The sequence below is a fragment of the Bos mutus genome, chromosome 14, assembly GCF_027580195.1.
Source record: "Bos mutus isolate GX-2022 chromosome 14, NWIPB_WYAK_1.1, whole genome shotgun sequence".
In the NCBI taxonomy this organism is placed as follows: Eukaryota; Metazoa; Chordata; class Mammalia; order Artiodactyla; family Bovidae; genus Bos; species Bos mutus.
The window spans coordinates 21180759-21203106 of NC_091630.1; the positions used below are offsets into that span (position 1 = coordinate 21180759).

The 22348-nt window shown below is 36.5% G+C and overlaps 1 protein-coding gene across 1 annotated transcript in view; it reads left to right on the forward strand.

Moving 5' to 3' along the window:
• The window catches only part of RIMS2 (regulating synaptic membrane exocytosis 2), a 601046-nt gene that overhangs the window by 103467 nt on the left and 475231 nt on the right, over positions 1 to 22348 (forward strand). The window contains exons 2-4 of the mRNA XM_070382789.1: positions 2835 to 2867; positions 3269 to 3355; positions 21346 to 21556. Coding sequence (XP_070238890.1) covers positions 2835 to 2867; positions 3269 to 3355; positions 21346 to 21556 — 331 coding nt within the window. The remainder of the gene's footprint in view (positions 1 to 2834; positions 2868 to 3268; positions 3356 to 21345; positions 21557 to 22348) is intronic.

Here is a 22348-nt window from a genome sequence, read left to right on the forward strand (position 1 = left end):
CTCCCAAAGCAGGGAGGAATTAAAAAATGAAAGTTGTGGGGAAAATGCACTGGTCCTTTATTTTTTTAAATTTTATTTTATTTTTAAACTTTACAATATTGTATTAGTTTTGCCAAATATCGAAATGAATCCGCCACAGGTATACATGTGTTCCCCATCCTGAACCCTCCTCCCTCCTCCCTCCCCATACCATCCCTCTGGGTCATCCCAGTGCACCAGCCCCAAGCATCCAGTATCGTGCATCGAACCTGGACTGGCGACTCGTTCCATATATGATATTATACGTATTTCAATGCCATTCTCCCAAATCATCCCACCCTCTCCCTCTCCCACAGAGTCCAAAAGACTGTTCTGTACATCGGTGTCTCTTTTGCTGTCTTGTATACAGGGTTATTGTTATCATCTTTCTAAATTCCATATATATGCGTTAGTATACTGTATTGGTGTTTTTCTTTCTGACTTACTTCACTCTGTAAGGATTGTTAAAGAGAGTAGAGAGCTCTGGGAGTATTTCAAAAAAATATTTTTTCCCCCGCTCCTGCTGCTGGATGCTGGAGGAAATTTTTCTCTGATCTTCACAGTGAGCAGCTGGTAGGGCTTTGTGGAAGTATGGTGGTATGCCTAAAACTTGGACTCCTTGGAATTTTAAACTTTTTATCTAGTCCAAGGAGAGTCTCTAACGGTTGGTCAATTATGTTAAAAGTCTTCCAAAAGACACTGGCCCCATGTGTGGGCCTCTGCTCCTGAGCTTGTACTATTGGTAAACACTAATAGCCTGTCCCCATTTGTCTGTTTTTCTAGTTTTCAGTTTGCCCACTCCAAAATTGTTTGAGTTAAGAAGAGTTGTTGATTTTCAATCTGTTCAGCATTTTTACTTGCAAGGATGGGAGTGATGATTTCCAAGCTATTTATATATTTTATTGGAAACTGGAAGCCCCTCATATAGTTTCTGGAATGCAGGAATGTGGGAGTTTATTGTTAATAATGTTAAGGTACTGTCCAAGACATATATAATTACTTTTCCATATTACCCCTGCTTAAACTATTATCTCAGCTGAATTTTAAGTGTGGTCAGATACTCTTGAGGTTTGATTTCATCTAATATATTGGACAAAAGAAGGATAATTTTATATTCTTGATTGTATTTAAAGATGATAAATATTTATACTGCTATGCTTGTGATACATATTTTATTTGGGAAGCTGATGCAAATGTTTATATATTTCACGTATATTTTACAAAGCCCATAAACAATTTCTGAATTGGTAATTTACATTTTTATGTCTGTTAATTATTTCAACTTACATTTTAAAATTAGAAACTGATTTATAATTAATGTAAATTTATGATAAAAACATTTATCACTAATTAAGAGCAAATATGATTTCTTGTAGAGAATCACCTAGGATGTCTTCAGATATCTTCTCCTCTTTCATGAACTTATTTTAATGTTTTTGTTTTTAACATACATATTATTTGGTGAAGGATAATCTTGAATTGTTCTCCATTTTGATAAGCTGGTTTGGTAAATTTTTTATATAGGACCTATTTTGTTCTAAAACATTAAGAGATTTTTATGTCTTATTCTCAAAGAAATACAATGATAAGTTTTCTAGATAGATTGTCACTATAGTTTGCTTGTATTTGTTTGCTTATATATTTGGTGCTAAATATAATCCTTTATTAATATTCCGTTATATCTCTATTTAAATACTAAATGATGTCGCCTTAGATCTAGGTTAAAACTGTTGTACTTTTTGAAGTTTATGCAGAGAACAGAAGATATTCTTTTTAGTTAATATAGAGATATATAAATACCAATTATATTCATTGAGACACAAAAATGTATAAGGGTATACCCTTTCATTAAATCATTAGATCATTTAAAATAAAAACACTCTGGAAAAAATCAGTTTAATTTTAAAAAAGAATTTAATTTACAGTGTTAATATAGTTTCCTAATGAAAGTCCTAGATTCTGGGGATCCATTTTAGTTACCAATCCTTAGTCTTTCTTTGGGAAAGTAAAACTAATCAACTGATCACTTATCACAGGTTTACCTCTCAGGACCAGTCCCAGGCAAAGTGTGGGAACCACATTTCAGAGGCATCTCTATCCTTGTGTTTTAGCTTTCTCTACTTTTAAATGTCCAGCTAAACAGTGAAGCACTGAGTTGATTACAGGGTAAATGCATTTTCAGTCTTTTATAGTTTTATGAATAATTTACTTTAGCTTATGAATATTTTAAATTTAATACACATAATTATCTTAGTAACTATTTTTAGGTATATTGGATGCATAACTCCCCAACTTCTTTATCTGCTCCTTTGTGAAGTAAATAAATCCATTTGGAAGGCTTTAAAAATACATTTATAAAACTTTACATTTTATTTAAAACATTTATACCTTTACTTCAATTATATTAAGGAAGAAATTTTAAAATAAAGAGGAAATCTGTTCATCTTCAGTAGACCAAATGTAACTATTTAATATAATACTTTAAATGCTTCAGTTTCAATATTAATACAAGTATGCAGAAAATTTGAGGACAAATCATGGAATCATTAAGACAGCAGAAGAATTTTAATATTAGCCCTCTAATAAAACAAACGATTCAACTTTTCCTTTTGTGTCATATTAATTCAAATTCAAATATATGGCATAATTCAAATATATGGCATAATTCAAATATATGGTATAATTCAAATATATGGCAAAGCATTAAGCTTTTCTATGTAACAGACCTCATTTTTCATTTTTATCTGACCACAGATCTGTAGATAGAAATTTCTTCCTAGTACAGTGCACTCAGTTGTGCAAACTTATCTTTTTAGGGTCAAAGAAGAACACAAACCACAGACGACACAGTAAGTAAACGTATTTAAGAGTTCAGTAGGCTTGACTTCTGTACCTTTGCCACATTCTGCTTTCTGCGCCTTGGATGGTATTAGCTCACACTAATACTGGATAGGCTGCAGCTAGTGTGTCTGCTTTCTGACCCTCTGGCTTGTAAGAGAGCTGCCTGCAGCTTCTTACTTCATCCTTACACTGACTAGATGTAGTTTTTTGCTGCCTGCTTGTGGACTGATTAAGTGTTCAAACTTAATTTCCCTATATTCTGACTGCCTGGATGATAACTGAAGCTCATATTTCCATTGGCTGTAGCTTCTGTGCCTGTGTATTTTTATTAGTATGGATAAGAAAACATATTCCTACAGTTGTTTTATTCATTTGGTTATTCAGTCACATTATTTGCTTATTTAAACAGGTGGTTTCCCTTTAGTGGGATCACTGAACTGGTAAATAACGTTCTTCAGCCCCAGCAAAAACAACAAAATGAAAAGGAGCCCCAGACGTAAGTAAGCTGATCTGTACAGACTAAATATTATCTCTGATAGCATAACATACTGAAGAGTAGGTATTAAAATACAGCCCTCGAAATAGCATTCCTCAGAAGTGAACATTGTTAGATTATGAAGATGATATTTTCACCTTTTATGCTTCATATTCCATGGAAATATTAAAAGAAAACAGGGTAATTTATAGGGTAGTAAGAATAAAGAGGTAATTCTCTCCCCAACTTTAATATAAATTACATTATCTGTATTTATCCAGTAAAATATTATCTCCAATAATGCAATATATTCCAAAGCATGTTTCTTTCAAAAATAATTCCTGAAGACATAAGATGTATTTACCACCACCTCCCCGCTCCCCCACCCCTGCCCACAGCCCCTGATTCAATCTTTGTTCAAGTTTATACAGGTGTTTTTTTTTTAAAGGCTAGGAGAATTTCTTTATTGTAATACTTCTGAGTGTCTAAATATGCTACAAAGGTGTTAGTTAGAATATATAATCTTAATTAAATTTCTGTGACCACTAAGTCCTGTTTTCACTGAACATTTCATTAGATTATGAAACATAATTTGGGAAATGCAGCAATTTATTCTCACATCGGTCTGAAACATTAAAATATGTCAATTCCATTTATTTCAGTTATTTCTAGATTGAAACACATTCTTTAAAAAGTTGTTCATACTTGTATCTTTTTAACTTTGTGCAAGAAATATTATTTATGTTGTAAAGTGGAAGTTACTCGGAGAATGTGAGAAAGATTGTGTAGATATAAGTTCCACTCTCCCCATGATAATTGCCATCTTACTCAGAAATGCTGTTACCAGTCAGCCTCTGTGCTTTCCAAAAGTAGGAATTATGTTTGTGGAGAAGATGGTTTGGCTGTAGGAATGGGCAGGTTGAAAAGTGACACGAGCTTTAGGAGAATAGCTACCAGGAACCTTAAGATGAAACATTCAGAAAAACATTAGTATTTTTGCCTTTAATCCAAACTAGAAGGTAATGTCTTTTTGTTTTGCTATTGTTGAGGGTACTCCCTCATCCATTTTGTGTTCTCTTGTATGCATTTTATTTTAAATTTTGTCAGTGTTTCAGTTTCAGTTGAAGTAGATAACTGTATTGTGATATGCTCCTCCTAATAGTTGATAATGTAGATGTATAGTTGAGACTGTTGCTATATTTAAGCCAGTTGAAATCAAGACCTGTGTTTGTCTTGTCTACATTTTATCTTTGACATCTAGCAGAATGCCTGACCCACAGTAAGAACTCAATAAATGTGTCTTCACAACTGATTTTATATGTTTTATTCTCTTATAAGAATAATGTGTTCCAAGGGATAGAAATAATTTCTTTAATCAGCAAAAATAGTGTTAAAATTGCACAAAATATTATTGTTTTGCTCATTTTTCTCTAAGGCACTGAAACATGGTAACAGAGTAAAATCAATAGCAAAGTATAATTAGATGCAACTTTGTCTCAATTTAAAATGATGTCAGTTATGTATCTTCTTTGTATGTTTTAGAAAATAATCAAGATTAAATTACATTATTTAGTAGATTACAGTAGATATTAAATAAAATAGATATTTTGTTAGTAAACTTAAGAAGTGATTTCTAATTACTGAAACAAAATAACATTTGATTGGCATAAGCAAAGATCAAGGCATATTTGAAATGAAATAGCTTTATTTCAAAATAAAAATAATACAATTTGCTTTGATTTTTGGCTAGGAATATTTTAGGAGAAGAGACTAGTACTTTGTGATGTTTTAAAAATTAATTTTATATTAATAAATATTATTTCCATTAAAGTTTTTTGGACAACTAATTCATTTTCCTTGTTCTGTGACCTATACAGTTTTAAAAAATCAGAACTAATAGGTTCTCTTACATCTCTTCATCTTACAGTCTTATTGTGCTAAAGATTTCTGATACATAAGTTTTTAGTAGCTTTCCTTTTATCTTTCTGATCTACAGATGAGGGTTTCTTCTGAATCTTCTTTAATTCATCTTCTTTTCAATCAGAGTCTAGGATTTCTTATTTCCAAATCATCTCAAGGTTTCTCTCTTTGACTACCGTTTGAGTGGGATAGCATCCAATCTGCTTGTTCACTTATCTATTAAATTATTTTGGAGCATTGTATTCTAGGTATTCATTTTAATTTATAAATGTCAGAAAGTACAACTTATGCTTTTCATATTTTGTATAAACATTTCACAGTAGAATAAGTAAGTATTCTCTCAGTATTGAAAATCTAATATTTCCTGAATAGTAATTTCATTTTAATGAATTCCTGTAAATCCCATGTTGTGATTATTTAAAAGTTTAATGATGTAGGTTCTTTGAAGTCCATAATTTTGAAGCTTGTTTATTTCATAGATGTTTTTAAAAAATGTAACAGGAATGCAATTTTGGATTTTGAATGTAATATAATTTTGATTTGGGTATTTCATGTGAAAATGTAGGTATAAGTATAATAATGTATCCAACTTTGACTTTCCATAAATATTAAAGTATAGAAAATGGATTGAGCTGATTTTCAGTTGTCAGTTCATTCAGCCTTTGCAGAAATTGCCTAATATACAAATTAAGTAATTTAAAATTTTTCTTTCACTACTTTTTTGGTTTAACATCAAAATGTAATTATCTGTAAGGCAATGTAATATACATTATATGTAGAGTGTAAAACAAGTCTTTGAATAATTATAAAGGGTATACTCAGAAAAAATATAAATGATTTTTAATGCAACTGTTATTTTAACTTGGTGCTCCCAATATGTAACTTAGTATCAAAGATACAAATAAACTAACCAATTGGATTAGTTTGACTTTGAACCATCGTGTTTTATTCAGGTTGTGACATGGTAAATAATAAATGTACTTTTGAAATAGTAGGAAAAAAAATGGTAAGGGGAAGAATTTTTTAAGCTTAGGGAACATGACAGGTGAAAGTTTTAGTAGCGAAGGGTTTGAGAGACACAAAGAAGACTAGTGTGGCTGGAATATAGTGGACAAGAGGGAATGCGAGACCAGGTGTAGAACTCAGACAGGGCAGTGTTCTTCTGGAGAGTGAGAAGGAGTTTAGATCTGAATCTCAGTATAAAGGGAACATACTGAACAATTTTAGACATCAGAGTGATATGATTTAATTTATGTATAAAAATCAATCTGGCTGTTCTATGGATAGCGTGAGTGAGGATGGAGGTTGAGAGAGTAGCGAGGAGGCTTTTGTGGAGGACTTGGCTAGAGATTATGATGGCTTGGACCAGGTTGATTACACTGAAGAGGGAGGGAAGTGGATTAGAGGTATATTTGGGGGTTGAAATGATGTAATTTGTTAGTGGAGTAGATTTAGAGGAAGTTAGTAAGGAAGATTAAAGAACCAAAGAGGACTGCCAGATTTCTGACTGGAAGAATTTATTGGGTGGTGATACCATTTACTATGATCAACAAGCAGAAAGGGTGAACTGGTTAGAAGTAGAAATTAAAGCTGAAGTTTTAAATTTTAAAAGTCTAAGATGCTAATAAGTCAACCAACTTTAAAGGAACGATATGGATTAACTGGAGATAAAACTTCTGGAGTTGTCAGTATGGTGTATAAAGCTTGAAGAGTAGAGAAGCTGACCCAGTGAGAGAGTGTGTGATGAAGAGCAGATAAGAATGTCCAAGACTGATGAGCCCAGAACAACTCAGGTTACTAGGAGTCCAGGGGTAAAAGGACTATGGTTCCTGCTCTCAAAGGTTTGACCTTCAAACATGCTGATAAGTAATGAAAAACAATATTGTGGAGACTTCTGGTTTCCTCCCTGATATACAAAGAATTTGGAAGCTGTCATTCCTATCCTTACAAGAAAAGAGCTGGATAAACCGAACAAACTGAAAATCAACTCTTCTTTGATCCATCAGAAAAGTGAGGTCACGGGACAAATGAGTGCCCTGACAACTGAAAGGAGAGGTAAATAGAGAGAATTTCTAGGAGTAGAACCCACTGGGGCCAAGAACTGGTAGGAAGTTGTTGAAATACGGAAAGCTGAGTGTAGACTAACTTAGGAGTTAAAGATTCCTGGAAGTCCAGCCTTCAGGGAGCCCCCACCCTAGATTTATGAGTTTTACTTCCAAGAAAGTAAAAGTGAAAGTTGCTCAGTTGTGTCTGACTCTTTGTGAGTCCATGGACTATACAGTCCCTGGAGTTCTCCAGGCCAGAATACTTGAATGGGTAGCCACTCTTTCTTCAGGGGATCTTCCCAACCTAGGAATGGAACCCATTGCATTGCAGGCAGATTCTTTACCAGCTGAGCCACCAGGGAAGCCCAAGAATATTGGAGTGGGTAGCCTATCCCTTCACCAGTGGATCTTCCCTTCCCAGGAGTTGAACTTGGGTCTCCTGCATTGCAGGCGGATTCCTTACCAGCTGAGCTACCAGGGAAGCCCAAGAAAGTGAAAGTTGCTCAGTTGTGTCCCATTCTTTGTGAGTCCGTGGACTATATAGTCCATGGGATTCTCCAGGCCAGAATACTGGAGTGGGTAGCTGTTCCTTCTCCAGGGAATCTTCCCAACCCAGGGATCGAACCCAGTTCTCCTGCATTGCAGGTGGATTCTTTACCAGCTGAGCCACCAGGGAAGCCGTCCATGAGCTCTACCAAATTCTCAAGCTCAGTGAAAAATTCTCTCTTACTTCCAGCAATGGACGGGATAAGCAACCATTTTTGACATATTCCAAGAGATTTTCATTCTGAAAGGAAACTACTTAACCAGAGCCCAACCAACATGAGAGTAGAGAAATAACCTAATTACAGTCCTCTCTAACCTTCCTGTTTCTCCAAAAGGGGAAAAAAAGCTGAGAAGCATTTGTGACAGTCATAGACCAGGGGCAGTAGCCCCTGAAAAAATTTAAGACTTACTTATGGGATTCTAGAATTCTTCTCTTCCCCGTGGCAGTTTAGCAATCCAGGCTGCTTCCGTCTTGTTGGCAAGCCAATTAGAACTCATAGCTATTAGGTTTGCTGCATCTGAGCAAGAGAGAGAGAAGGGAGAACTCACATTCATTCTTAATTATGTAAAACAGGAAGTGTGGTAGGTTACCTTTACTCACAGTTCATTGCCCAAAGCTTGTTACAAGGCTCTTAACTAACTGCAAGGAAATCTAGAAGGTCCATGTCCTCATGAAGAGAGGCAACTCTGTTTATAGTGAGCACTAGTAACATCGACTGCTTCCCAGGTGACTAAGTGGGTAAAGAATCCACCTGCAATGCAGGAGATGCAGAAACACAGGTTTGATACCTGGGTCAGGAAGATCCCCTGGAGAAAGAAATGCCAACCTACTCCAGTATTCTTGCCTGGAGAATCCCATGGACAGAGGAGCCTGGGGGGCTATAGTCCATGCGGTTGCAAAAGAGTCAGCTACAATTAAAGTGATTGAACCCACACAGTAATATCAACTGCAGTTAGGTTTCGTTTGATTCTCATTTATTGCAATGAGGTGTTAATTTCTGCATGCCAAAAGATAAAAACTTGCCAAAAGAATGCTGCTGTAGCAAAGATAACTCCAGTCCCCACTCTTAGTTCTCTTGGTTCTTCTGAAACTGCTGTAATGACTTGAGATCAAGGTCTGATTTGTACAGTACTGAAAGTTAAGGTTAATAATGTGAAGAAAATTCAAATACAGAAGTATCCTCTCACAGAAAGGAAATTAATGGTATATAGTGTTTCAAGGAGTACCCCTACAATTTTGTCAGTGGGATTACAAGGAGATTTTTTTTGCATTCTCGTAGGTGGCAGGAGCCTGGCGGGCTGCAGCCCCCAGGGTCGCAAAGAGTCAGACACAACTGAGGCTGCACACATGCAGGTGGCAGTGAAAGGAGATTAAAAATGGGTTAACAGTGAAAGTATATGAAAGCATACTGAGGACATTAGAGATTCCAAGGAACAATAATAAAGAAGATAGTTAACAAAGTAATTTTTAAAGGAGGAACAGAGATACTAGAAAATCATTCTTCTGTTCTTGGATGGAAGCTGTCTACTTTGGTGTGTTATCTGCTTGATCCAAGAGTTGGTTAGCTCTTTCTCTTCAAAGACTATTTCTGGGAGATTCTTAAGACTCTTATTTAAGGTCTCCTGACAGAGCAGATTTCCAACAGTTCATGCAAAATTGTTTGTGTCTTTTTAGTTGTGAAACGTGAGTCTAAGGATCAACATTTTTGAGGCTTTTGCTGAAGTGCTAATTGTTAATGTGACTTATTACAGTCTTTTCCATCATAACCCTGAGGTAGTTTTTCTCTCCTTTCTCTTTAAAAGGCGAAATCTGTAGATTTCATGTCATAGAGTGTCCCTTAGAAGGAGAAGGCAATGGCAACCCACTCCAGTACTCTTGCCTGGCAAATCCCATGGACGGAGGAGCCTGGTAGGCTGCAGTCCATGGGGTCGCTAGGAGTCAGACACGACTGAACGACTTCACTTTCACTTTTCACTTTCATGCATTGGAGAAGGAAATGGCAACCCACTCCAATGTTCTTGCCTGGGGAATCCCAGGGACAGAGGAGCCTGGTGGGCTTCTGTCTATGGGGTCACACAGAGTCGGACACGACTGAAGTGACTTAGCAGTAGAAGGATGTTTTGGAAATCCTGCTTATACCTGTTGTTGATAAGACTAAGTGTATAACCTGATCCCTTTGCTTAATCATGTTAACTTGCAGTAGGGCTGATTTTAGGGTCAAAAGTGAAATTTCTTAATGTGTGGGCAGCTTACTATTAAGTTATATAAGAAAGCTGATGGACCTGCCTCAAAATTGATTTTATTCTTTGGAAGGCTAATGACAATGGAAATTGAAGGGTCATTGAAAGTATTGTTAATTTTACTTAAAAACCTGGAGAAGGCAATGGCAACCCACTCTAGTACTCTTGCCTGGAGAATCTCATGGACGGGGAGCCCGGTGAGCTACGGTCCGGTCCATGGGGTCCCAAAGAGTCGGACACAACTGAGTGACTTCACTTTCACTTAATTAAAAAAATTCTACTTGTATTTTTTTAAAGATTGAGGATGATATGGACAAAGATGTTTTCTTGTAAGCTATTGATGCTTGACTAATCAAAGCAGTTGACCGAACTTGTGACATAGTGAAAGCAGTTTCTCCACATAAATATGTTTCCAGGTCCAGCATAGATATTCTTCAACCTGAGTGGTCTAAAATTGACTACATCTGTCATGTACCTTAGGTTAGAACCACCTTAAATTCCTTTTGGCTCAAAGCAAAAAAAAAAGAGGTCAATAAATAAAGAAAAATGGTGATGATCACTTGTTCACACAGTGCATTTAGAAAAATTGATAAAAGTACCAAAGTGCTTATTGCCAAGTAAAGTTTTTATTAAAACATAGTATATGTAGTGATAAGTGCATAGTTTGAAAATATATAGCTCACTGAATTGCCAGACAGTGAATATATCTGGAAACCATCACTGAATGCAAAAAGCAGAACATTGCCATACTTCCAGGATCTCTTTCTCATGCTCTCTTCCATGGAGGACTCTCTCTCACCCCTGGGAGTGACTTTTTAACTTGAATTTTTTTTAACACCACGTAATATTTTGCATATTTATATTTAGACTTCAAACAAATAGAATCATATGGTATATTGTGTCTATAATATTTTGTTTAATGTGTTTGTGAGATCCATTCATATGATTGCATCTAGTTGCATTTCATTCATTCTCATGACTGTATGGCACTCTAGTATTTGGATATACTGCAATTTATTTATGTTTTACTATTTCTGTGCGGTGGGGTTGTTTCCAATTTTTGGCTGTGAATAGTGCTGTGATATCGGAGAAGGCAATGGCACCCCGCTCCAGTACTCTTGCCTGGAAAATCCCATGGACGGAGGAGCCTGGTAGGCTGCAGTCCATGGGGTCGCTAAGAGTTGGACATGACTGAACGACTTCACTTTCACTTTTCACTTTCATGCATTGGAGAAGGAAATGGCAGCCCACTCCAGTGTTCTTGCCTGGAGAATCCCAGGGATGGAGGAACCTGGTGGGCTGCCGTCTCTGGGGTCACACAGAGTCGGACACGACTGAAGCGACTTAGCAGAAGCAGCAGCAGTGCTGTGATATACATTCTGATGCCAGTATTTTTCATATTATTTGGAAAATTTTTCAGTTATTTGGAACAGTGAAGTACTTCAGCTATTTAAAAATATTTTCAAACATTAAATCTAGTTACTATGTCCGTATCTCTAGTTTCCCACTTATTTATTTGATAATACTGTAGGTACTGTTTCTGTCCGTGCCCTAGTGTTTGATGTTTCAGTGCCTCTGCATCTGACCAAGAGAGAGAGAGAGACATTCCAGGCAGAGGAACAGGATGGTATGATCAGATCCGTATTTTAGAAACACATTACATTTGTAATAGTCGCTTAGGCAGCTATTTAGAAATTCAGAGGAGAGACTTGGTATGTGACTGGGATGGCCAGCTGTATGACATATGTTTTTATTCTTTTATAATAATAATAATTATTATTATTTTATTATTATTATTACTCTCAGCTGATTATTAAAGCAGTAACTTTCATACTTTTTTAAAAAGCTTCCATTCATAAAAAATATATTTTGCACTATAACCCAGTATATACATACCTACATACATATATATGTAATAGAAATAAGATTTATAAGAAATCTTATACTCTTTCCAATGTTTTGATATAGTTCATTAAACTGTGAGTCCTGGCTTGCTAAATTTATTTTATGTCCTTGTATTGGGTTGCACTCTGCTGTTTGAAAAACACTCTGTAATGTGTGTGACTGCATTTAATGGTTACATTCTATAACTGTATGCCATGAGCTTATAGAAAGCACAACTTAAAACTCATCATCTGATGAAAGTCAGTGTTACACAAATCATGAACCCCACCCCCCAAAAAGATGAATGGGAAAACAACAACAGCAACAAAAAACTATGTGACTGGGCATAAAATTACCAGGGAACAGCAGGATTACTGGGAACTAACATACTGAATAATGTCTGTTTCTTAAAGAACTCAGAATGAAGAAATTACTTTTGAAAACAGTGAATTCAATGAGCTGCTTTGGTGAGGATGGAGAAAATAGACATGAAAAATTTGGATGAAATAGCTTTTTGAATTGACAGTGGAAAAAACTATTTCTAAGTTGATATATTATTGCATATGTCTTTAAATATTTGTAAGAAAAGTTTTAAATTAAATATGAGAATTATCTTTGACTCTTTATATCAGGGATCTACAAAATATGACCTCTACGTCAAATCCTGCCCATTGCCTGTTTCTGTAAATAAACTTTTATTGGAACGCAGTCAAGCTCATTTCTTTGTTTGCTTTTTTGTGACTATTCTCACATCTGTTTGGCAAAGTTGAGTAGCTGTGACAGATCCACAAGGCCTACAATATCTACTATCTGGGAATTGCATATTTACCATTATATTTATATTTATAAGCTTAAATATATGTTTATATTCTTAAGATCTTTTATACCTTTCATTATATTTGGAGTTTGGATTCTAACAATGTTGTTTTGGAGTAGGAACAAACCAAAAACCAATGAAACAAAATACAGACTCTATAAATAGACCATTGCACATGTAGGAACTAAATATATGATAGACTGCTATTACAAATCAGTGGAAGAAAGGATGGGCTATTTAATGGTACTGGGAAAATAGACTCTCTATGTGAAAAAGATTGAAATTAAATTCTTGCATCACATTACATATAAAAATAAACTTCAGATCGATTAAAAGCCTAAATGTGAGAGGCAAAATTATAAAGCTCCTAGAAGAAATTATAGAATTTTTTTGTGACTGACTTAGGGGTAAGTAAGAATTTTTTTTATAGCCGGCCACCAAAACCACAAACCATACAGGGATAAACTGATGTATTGGAATGCATCAAAATTAAAGAATTCTGCTTAACAAAGAATTAGCAGTTATTTGTCAGACTAGAACTTTTGCTATGCTCAATTTATAAAGAATTAGCATACAGGCTATACAAAGTTCTTCTACAAATAAGCAAAACAAACAAAAAAGGCCCCCAGGAAATCCAATAGAGTTTTGGTAAAGGATGTCATGAGTAGGTAGTTTATAGGTGGGACAGTCCAACTGGCTGAACTTCATTAGGAGTCAGAAAAACGTGAACTTAAAAAAATGAAACGTTTCATATACCGAAGCTGTAAAATTTTGTTAAGTTGAATAATATCACGTATCGGCAAGGATAAGAGGAAACTGGAACCATCATACCCTGCTTGCAGGTGTGCTGAGTTAAGCCATTTGAGAAGGAAGTTTAGAACTTGAACTTGAGTATATCTATTATATTCCTGCATACATTCCTCAGAGAAAAACATGTATGTGTTTGTAAATATGTCATTACAGAAATATTATAACTTATTGGAAATACTGGGTTGGCCAAAAAGTTCATTCATCTGTGAGATGTTATGGAAAAATCCAAACGAACTTTTTGGCTGACACACGTTACAGAGCAGCGGTCCCCGTCTTTTTTGGTACTAGGGACCGGTTTTGGGGAAGACAGTTTTTCCGGGGACTGGGAGGTAGGGGGATGGTTTTGCGAGATTCAAGCACATCACATTTATTGTGCACTTTGTTTCTATTTTGTGGTGGCTGCTGCTGCTGCTGCTGCTGCTGCTACTACGTCGCTTCAGTCGTGTCTGACTCTGTGCGACCCCGTAGACGGCAGCCCACTAGGATTCCCCGTCCCTGGGATTCTCCAGGCAAGAATACTGGAGTGGGTTGCCATTTCCTTCTCCAATGCATGAAAGTGAAAAGTTGAAAGTGAAGTCGCTCAGTCGTGCCCAACTCTTAGTGACCCCATGGACGGCATCCTACCAGGCTCCTCTGTCCATGGGATTTTCCAGGCAAGAGTACTGGAGTGGGGTGCCATTGCCTTCTCCGTATTTTGTGGCAGTCTCATGATATTCTCCCTGGAGAAGGAAATGGCAATCCACTCCAGTCTTCTTGCCTGGAAAATCCCGTGGATGGAGGAGCCTGGCAGGCTACAGCCCACGGGGTCTCAAAGAGTCGGACACACCTGAGCAACTTCACTTCACTCATGATTTTCAACCTTGACTGTTGGGTTCCAGTTCATGCTCCTATGTGAGTCTAATGCCACCTCTGATCTGATAGGAGGTGCAGTTCAGACAGTAATGTGACCGATAGGGAGCGCTGTAAATTCATGTTTGTTTCAGGTGTACAGCACAGTGATTCAGTTATACATGTCAAGTCTATTATTTTCCAGAATAAAGTGCTAACTTTTAAAAAACAAGGGATGAATAAAATGTAAATAAGGAAAATTATATATCCATTCAAGTGTGAACTTCTAGTGGTTAGCACTCTGATTCTGCAGCTGAATTTGGATCTGGCTTTACTTACTAGCAGTGTGACTGTAAGCAAAAATAGCCTCTCTGTAGAATAGGAATAATAGAATATTTATAATAATACCTATCTATCTGATACAAAATAAGCCACAGACACATTGGCTATAGTCTATTTAGATTTTACTAGAAAAATTTGAAGACTGGTTCCTGAGGGAAAGGAAGTCACATTGGGGAAGGGGAAAACAATTAATTAAAATGGGAGCCAAGCATGAATCAGCGAAGCAACCTCATGATCAACTCTATTTTGGATACCTAAAGTTTAAAAAGAGAGAAAGAAAAAAAAGGCATGTGTTGCAGTCTATTCTGGGAGGAGGCAGGAGGATGTATAAAATGCATCCTGTAATGAGGTGCACCATAGTGAGTCTAAAGGATGAGTAGCTTTAGCAGAAAGAAGGGAAAGAAACAGTGCAAAAAATGAGGTTGAAGAGGTGAATGTGTGGGCGAACATTCAAGACTTTGTAACAGACTTCATAAGAAGTTTTTTCTTTTTCTTGAAAGCAATCATAAGCCATTAGAGTATTTTAAGCAGTGAGATGACAAGATAATTTTTCTGTAGTATGCAGAAGGGGAGAAGTATGAATGTGAGTAGCCTAGCTGGGAGGCTAGGTGGGCATTGATGATAACAAGGCCTATGGTATTGAGCATGGATATAGAGACAAGTGGAAGGATTTAGGACACATTTAAGAAGTAAAATTGAAAGGACTTCATGATAGATTAATTATGCATTTGAAGGAGAAAGGTATTTCTAGAATAATTCTATATTTCAGGCCTGCATGATTAAATGGTGTCACAATTTATTGGAATAGGAAAAACTGGGAGGGAATTTGGCTTAATAGGAAAATTACAAGTTCACTTTGATATGCACTGAAATTCAAGTGGCGTCGAGACTTCCCAATACAGATGGGAAGTAGGCAATTGAATATTGAAGCTCAGAGGAAAAGTCTGAGCTGAGGATTTACATTTATATGTAGGAGGAAAGTGAAGTCAGGCATGGGTAACACTGCCTAAGCAGACACAGAATGAAAAGAGAAGAGAGGCTTGAATCTTGACCTTCAAAGGAAAAAGAGCATGAAAGGCTAGAGAAACAAGGAGAAAACCAGAAAAATATAATGAAGGCCAAGTGGGCAGTGAACATAATTTCAAGTACTGTCGAGAACCCAGTAAGATGGAGACTAAAAAAAATTGTTAGTTTTAGGTACAGGGAGGCTGTTGGTAAACTTTGTGAGGATTAAGAAGTAGACTAGAAACCAGATTAGGTTGGTTGAAGATGACTGGGATGAGGAAGCAGAGATAGAATTTGGTCTATGTATAAATGGGAAGGGGAAAAATGATCTCTTTGGCAAGGAACATGATTGAGCTCTTGAATCTGCTTGTACACCATCACTTCTACATATGATAGTTTCTCATTTTATAGGACTGGAAGGATGACTACAAAAAAAAAATCTCTCTAAAAGTCCTCTCTTACCTCCTCAAACTATTATAGATTAGTCCTATCTGAACTTTTCACTTCTCTCTCTCTCTGCTCCCTGCAGCAGGAAAGATTTGATCCCATCCCACAGCCCCAATAAGGCTACAGTCTCAGGGACTGCTACAGTTCTTATTGTGAGAGTGGTTTCAATAGCTCTAATCTAGCACTTTGGGATACATAATTACTGATTTCTGTACTTATGTTACTGGCCTTCTCCCTATGTGTGAAAACTGGGGTTTCTATTTCCCTGGAGGCCCTATGTAGCACAGTTTGCTTCTACTTTTTGCTTCTACGAAAAGATTTCTACTTTTGTTCCAGTGTAACTTGACTTGGTAACTTGCCTAGTACTCCAGTGCCTCTAAAACTAAAACAAAGCATTTGCTCTAATTTTCTTCTTCTTTCTCTTTCTCCCAGAGAGGTTCAGCCGTATACTGAGTGATCATGCCAGAGATCATAAGTGTATAAACAGGTATACAGTAGAAATGTATAGTCACCTCACACATAGAAAGATGGTTCTTCCAAATGGTGGGAGAAGCTCTGATGCAGAGCTCATTCATGGTCCACTTAAAATCATGCTTGTTCTTGTACATGTTTTATGAACTTAGGTCTCTTGTAGTGATGCTTATTTTGTGTTACTAGAGATTCACTTAAACCTGGTGAAAGACCATCAGGGAAAAATAGTATGTTACCTGAAGTTATAGGGGAAAAAAAACCAGCATAGCTGTTTGAATTTATTAATATTTGGTATGAAAATGGAAATATGCTTTTGTGGTTGCAGAGATAAAAGGACTTACATGGCTCTATTTTTAATTTACCTACTGACTTAAGGTTGGGGGCTTCCCATCTTATGCAGTGGTAAAGAATCCACCTGCCAATGCAAGAGGTGCAAGAGATGTGGGTCCAATCCCTGGGTCAGAAAGATACCCTGGAAATGGCAACCTGCTACTGTATTCTTGCCTGGCAATTCCATGGACAGAGAAGCCTGGCAGGCTACAGTCCGTGGGGTTGCAAAGTTGGACATGACTGAGCTACTGAGCGCACACACTGATTATAGGTTAGCACTTCGAAACTGACTGTTTTTTAAAAGTCAAACTTATTTAAGGTTATATTTATTACCAGTAAAATTCACTCCTTTGAGGCATACACTTCAGTAAATTCTAGAAAACATACACAGTAATATCTACCACCATAATCAAGACATAGGTTATTTTCCTCACCCCAAACGTTCCTTGCATCCCTTTGTAGTCAGTCCCCTTGTTCTACTCCACTCCCTAGCAACCACTGATCTGATGTCTGTCCTTATAATTTTGTCTTTTTCTGTTACATAAATTAAATCATATCATATAAAATTGGACAATCTGTGATCCACAGGCCACATCTGGCCCACTACTTGTTTTTGTATAACCAGTGAATTAAGAATGGCTTTTACATTTAAAAAATGTTGAAAAAAATTGTTTTTTTAATAGTATTTTGAGATTATAAAAATGACATGAAATTCAAGATTCAGCATCCATAAATAATATTTTATTGGAGCATAGCTATATCCATTCATTTACATATTGTCGTTGGCAGGTTTCTGGTTCATGCTTTTTAAATTGTGTTGAAGGTCTAGAGCCTATATCTTGCCTAACCTAGCTAAGAAGTCTTTGTTGAACAAAAGGCCACACTTTTCTTCAATGTTTTCATCTACAAGCTTTATACTTTTAGTCATTTTATTTAGTTCTGTAATCTATTGTTTACAGTTTTGTAATACATTGAGTTAATTTTCATATAGGTATGAAGTATGGGTTAAGGTTTATTTTTTTACACAATGGATTTCCAATTACTATTTTTACACATGGATTTTCCATTGTTTTAAAGGACTATACTTTATTGTTGAGTTACGTAGGCATCTTTTTAAAAAAGTAGTGACCATTTAAGTATTGGACTGTTCTGGACTCTGTTTTATTGTATGTGTGTTTATGCTTTACCAATATTTGATTACTTCTGTAGTTTTTATGGTAAGTCTTGAAATTAGGTAGTGTGAGTTCTTCAGTTATTTTCTTTTTCAAAATGTGTTGCCTAATTGGAGAGTTTTGCTTTTCCATACAAATTTTAGATTTAGCTTGTCAATTTGTTTAAAGAATTCTTGCTGAGATTGTGATTTGAGATGACATTGAATCAATTTATAGAGAATTGATATCTTAACAGTACTGAAACTTCTCATGATGAATATAGAATATTTCTCCTATTAATTAGATCTCTTTTAATTCTTAGTATTTTATAGTTCTTACCAAAGAAAGTCTGCTTATATTTTGCTAGATTAATACCTTAGACTTTTCTTTCTTTTATTTTTGATGCCTATTGCATACTACTTAAAAAATTTTTGATTTCCAACTGTCTATTGCTAGTATACAAAAATGCAATTGTTTTTTGTATATCGAGCATGTATCTTGTGACTTTGCTGCTGCTGCTGCTGCTAAGTCACTTCAGTCGTGTCTGACTCTGTGTAACTTCATAGACGGCAGCCCACCAGGCTCCCCTATCCCTGGGATTCTCCAGGCGAGAACACTGGAGTGGGTTGCCATTACCTTCTCCAATGCATGAAAGTGAAAAGTAGAAGTGAAGTCGCTCAGCGACCCCATGGACTGCAGCCTACCAGGCTCCTCCGTCCATGGGATTTTCCAGGCAAGTGTACTGGAGTGGGTTGCCATTGCCTTCTCTGTGTGACCTTGCTAGACTCATCTATTATAGGAGTTTTTTTTAATAGTTTCTTTGGGACTTTATACATAGACAATTATGCCATCTGCTCAGTTTAAAAATATTCCTTTCCAACCTCTATGGTTTAATTTTTATTGTTTTTCTTCCTTTAATGCATTAGCTAGGATTTCTAGTCCAGTGTTGATTAGGAGTAGTGAGAGACACCACCTTGCTTTGTTCTTGATTTTAGGGGGAAAGCACTCAGTATTTCAAATACAACCCTTTTGTGGATGCTGTTATTGAGTTAAGGAAGTTTCTGTCTGTTCCTAGTTTGCTGATTTAGGCACTTTCTCGGCATATTTTGACATAATCATATGTTCTTTCCCTTTGTTGTTGTTAGTTGCTAAGTCATGTCCGACTCTTTGCAACCCTTTGAACTGTGACCCGCCAGGCTCCTCTGGCGGGATGGGATTTCCCAGGCAAGAATATGGGAGTTCCCAGGCAAGAATACTGGAGTGGGTTGCCATTTCCTTCAGAGAATCTTCCTGACCCAGGGATCAAACCTGCGTCTCCTGCATTGCAGGCGAATGTTTTACCGCTGAGCCACTGGGTGTGAAATCACTAGTCAGGTCAGGGGCTCAGATAGGTCTGGATGGTGTCGGTATCTTTAGGGCACTACTGTTTTCAGATTTCTCTAACAGAGAGCTCCTGCTGCTTTTTGCTTGGGGTGAATGCAGGAGTACTGTAAGTTTGTTTGGTTTTGTTTGTTTTTTTTATGTTTTGGTACCCCTTCAGCTGTTCTTACCCACTTACATCACAGAGGGAGAGGGCCTCTCTCCACGTTCTTGCCCATTCCCTGGCAGCAGAATACTGGTGCTTATTTCTTGATACTGGGCTTGTGATAGGGTTGGGGTGTTCTGTTGTGTGTTTTCCATCTTCCATCTTTGACAGGCTCTGTCTACGAGGGCCTCAGGGATGAGGCCTGCTCAGAGTTCTTATTCCCTTTTTCCCAAGTAAGGAAGTTGGCTTGGCGTCTCTGAATGGTTTAGGGCAGGAGTTTCTACCTCCCGCTTTGTGATAAAAGCCTTTGATCTGTGGGCAAGCTCTTGGCTGAAGATGATTTCCTGTCTCTCCTTCATGAAAAGAGGGTTTTTCCCCTCCCAAGCTTTTCCCTAGCTGTAGTAGATCTTTGCCTTTGTCCTGGGGATGACAGAGTTTACTCCCTTTTCCTGTGGCTTACAGCTTTGGCTTTTTTAGGAGAAATAGTCTGGGGAATTCCTGTGTTGTAGTAGCCACTAGTCAGTCACTTCTGTTATATTTGTACATATGCACCCCCAAAAGGTTCTTGTTGTTCTTATGTCCTGCTCTCATTGTTCCTCATGAATAACCAGTACAGGTATGTGGAAGAGTGCTTGTGATCCTGGGCCCATAGCTATTCCAAATTGTCATGTTAGCCCACACTTGACTTTTACAATTTGTTAAATAAAATTTTAGTGAATTTCCTCATAACTGTCTGGTGGCCACCTCTTTCTCCTATGCTCTGCCAAAGGTGAAATAGTGTGTCCCATTGTTCTTTGGAAGGGTTTGTCTTGGAGTTCAGATTATTTGCTTGTCTTATAACCCTCAACTCTCTGATGGGATCAAGAGAAGTTATGCTTTTGTAGATTATTTAGCCTTTTGTCCTTTTTAGGATGAGAGTGACATTATTTGCAGCTTTGTAAATCTTATGCATTAGTTCTGACTAGGAACTTTGATTTGTAAATCAAAATTATAGTTTTAATCATTTAAAACCATCTTTTATAGAGATAATAGTAAAAGTTTTATCACTATTTATTTTTAACTAGAATCTGTAACGGCCTTACTTTTATTTGTACTGCCTTATTTGGTAGACTCCTAATATTTCAAGTGTCTTTGCAGCCAACTAATGTCCAGGCTGTTGAATAGATTTGGATAGTTAATGAGACCACTCATCCAATGTTTTCCTCTCTGTTTTGATTCTTAATTGCATTCCAGTTGAGATTCTGTCTCAGTGATTTGAAGTTGATAGGTTTTGGTTTCCCTGTGCAAGTCATATCGCTCAGTCTATTTCTGAAGCTAAACTCTTGAAAAAGTAACATTATAAATATTTCATGGTATATGATTGAAAACATATTGCAGATAGTTGGTAGACATTTTACAATTACCTTTCAAAGAAGTATGTTAATTGTACTGTTTATCAAATTAGCATGTATATCAGAAGTTAGAACTAGTTACACTTTTACGATGTTGTGTGCCATAAAAGATGTTATTGTCAACAGAAAGTTAAATTTTTATTCTTTATTCTCACATGGATTTTTCAGGTATAAAATTGTGTCCACAGATTGTGGTAATTATTACTATTTTTTGAGACCATCAGGAAACCAAATTTTTCTTGTCTGTGTTCTCTGCAGAAAACTTCATCAGCAGTTTGAAATGTATAAGGAGCAGGTAAAGAAGATGGGTGAAGAATCACAGCAGCAACAAGAACAGAAGGGTGATGCTCCAACCTGTGGCATCTGCCACAAAACCAAGTTTGCTGACGGATGTGGCCATAACTGTTCATATTGCCAAACCAAGTTCTGTGCTCGCTGTGGAGGTCGCGTGTCGTTACGCTCAAACAAGGTACAGGATGAAAGCTGAACTTCGTAATTCTCTCATACTTAAGCTCATCGTGAATAAAATAGACAACTGAAATTAGCATTCAGGTTAATCAATGAACAGAAACCTTCCCTAGTGTCTTCAGGTCAGATAAAAGAATTAAAAAAACTTTCCTCTGAATTAAAAAGGTATTTATCTCATTGTTTTTGTTCTTTAGCTTATGATCTTTTAGACTCATAGGATCTTAGACTTTCAAAGATGAAGAGAATTTAGAGATCAGTTGGCCTAATTCCTTATTTTATAGATGTAGATAACTCAGATCCAGAAACACTAGAGTTCATTCTTAAAGTCACACAGCTGGTTAATGTTTGAGTTGTGTCACAGCTTTTTCGATTACCTCACATAATTTTATCAACTTGGTAGATCTGCTCTTCTTTGGCCTGTATTTCCTTTCTTTCTGAAGGAGGCTCTTTCTGGCTTTGAGATTCTATGTTTCATAATTTTATAGCTTTTGAGGCTACAATACCCTTTATTTTTGTTTTAACATTAATGAAAAAAACATTAGAATATGGAATTTAAAGAAGAAATGTTCAGGCTGGGTTTCACACCTGTTCTAGATTTTTGTAGTTTATCCATCCACTTTAGGGAATATATTAATATTTCCCAAAGAATGCTATGCTGAAATTAGCAAAAGAAGTGTTTTAAATGGTCTCAATTAGTTCTTTATAATTTGCATTTATCTCCTTCTTAGTAGGAGATATTTATCACCCAGTTCTTAGGGAGCTTAAAAATATGAAGCTGATGTCTTTACATACA